Below are 1,752 nucleotides of genomic sequence, written 5' to 3' on the forward strand. Positions count from 1 at the left end.
CAAATGTAAAACCAAGACAAGACAAGTTGGGGTTAGCCGTGAGAGGAGGAGATTATGCTGTCTAGGATGTTATTATGGATCGTGTCAAGGGGCCTAGCAAACTCTGTGTGGTGCCTGGAGTTAAAGTTAAGATAACAAACGCACTCACATCAGTACGAAGGTATGGTGAAACATAACACTGACAAAGACGTCAAGGACACAAGTTTGATTTGTTTGTTTTAGGTTGTCAAAAGTGAAACGAGTTAGTAAGGTAGTAGCAACTTAGTTGGTGTTAGTAAGTTTGATTAGCAACCTAAATTAATTGGTTAGTTGGTGATAATTATAATTAGTTAGTGTGAGCTAGGTGAGGCAAGTGTTCAGCTGGTTAGCAGTTGGTCGTTGAGGAAGCAGAGGGAGAAAGCAGAAGCAGAAGATAAAGTGGAAGAATAGTGTGGTAGCGAGGCAATTATTATACTGAGAGTTAAGTTAGTGAAACGTCTCTGCAAAAAGGGGTGGAAACAGAGGTTAGGCAATGTGTTAGTCAAAGTAACCGAAAAAGAGAAAGTGCTGGGGCATGCAATTAAAAAGCCAAAAGATCTAGGAAAAATGAATGTTAAAAGCCACTAGAATAGTGCAGCACATGCAGAATTAAATAGATACCAAACAGATTTCTAACACCAAGTTTCACAAAAGGAAAGAAAAAAGAAAAAAGAAAATAAAAGAAAGAAGGACTCTAGAAGAGGTAGTAGTGTGCTCTGCTTCAATCCAAAAGGGTTCTACTTACAGCNCAGCACATGCAGAATTAAATAGATACCAAACAGATTTCTAACACCAAGTTTCACAAAAGGAAAGAAAAAAGAAAAAAGAAAATAAAAGAAAGAAGGACTCTAGAAGAGGTAGTAGTGTGCTCTGCTTCAATCCAAAAGGGTTCTACTTACAGCTGGTCTGATCGGCGCCACCTGCAGCTGCAGCAGCAGCACCGCCTCCATCCGCCCCCTGCTTCTGGACGTGGTTCGAGGGAAAGAGGCCAATGGCGCCGGTGCGGGTGTTGTGGCCGCGCCACCAGGTCGGATCGGGCTTGGAGAGGACGCGCACCGTGTCACCCGGCTCGACGCTAATCTCGTCCTCGCGTTCCGCCTTGAAGGAGTACAGGCCGGTGACGCGCTCTGGAGAAAAGGGAATTCCATAAGATATTTTCAACCACAAATCCCCAAATCTCACTCACCAATCTCAGGCTCCTCAGGGGCTGCTGGTTTCGATGCAGCTGCCACCGCTGGATCAGGCGTAGAGCGAGCACTGGAGCCAGCTGAGCCACCCGTAGCAGCGGCAGCAGCCGTGGCCGCCACCCCGCCAAGCGCCTTGACGTAGCTGGCGGGAAACCAGCCGACCTGTTTCTTCTTGCCCTTGGCCGTCAGCTCTCCCTCCCACCAGCCGCTGGCCATCTTCTTGCGCACCACAATCAGCTGGCCCACCTCCAGTGTCAGCTGCTCGGGACCGCTGGCGGTGTAGGCGGCGATGGCCGTCACAATCTCCTTCGCCTTCGCCTTGCCCTTCTTTGGCTTCGGCGACTCGCAGGCGCCGCTGGTGCTCAGGTCAGACTCCTTGCGCTAGAGAAAAGAAATGGGTAAAGGGGTTAGCATTTCATTTCACTTTCAGTCTGCAACAACATCAAAAACATACATCCAATCGTTGGTGAGTCTTTGTTTCGGAGGACGCTGGCGCAGCTTCCGCGACGACGGGAGCAGCGACAGTAGCAGCAGCAGCAGCAGCAGC

At 49.1% G+C, this 1,752-nt stretch overlaps 1 protein-coding gene across 1 annotated transcript; it reads right to left on the bottom strand.

Moving 5' to 3' along the window:
• Positions 1-917: 917 nt before the first annotated feature.
• Positions 918-1,586, bottom strand: LOC108356304 (intersectin-1-like; the record flags this gene model as incomplete). Its single annotated transcript, XM_017607422.1, has 2 exons — positions 918-1,145; positions 1,205-1,586. Coding segments are annotated over 2 exons (610 nt in total), but the record flags the coding sequence as incomplete, so codon positions are not given.
• Between the last annotated feature and the right edge of the window lie 166 nt (positions 1,587-1,752).

Source organism: Rhagoletis zephyria, unplaced genomic scaffold, assembly GCF_001687245.7.
Source record: "Rhagoletis zephyria isolate East Lansing unplaced genomic scaffold, Rhagoletis_zephyria_1.1 Rzeph_scaffold_56888, whole genome shotgun sequence".
In the NCBI taxonomy this organism is placed as follows: Eukaryota; Metazoa; Arthropoda; class Insecta; order Diptera; family Tephritidae; genus Rhagoletis; species Rhagoletis zephyria.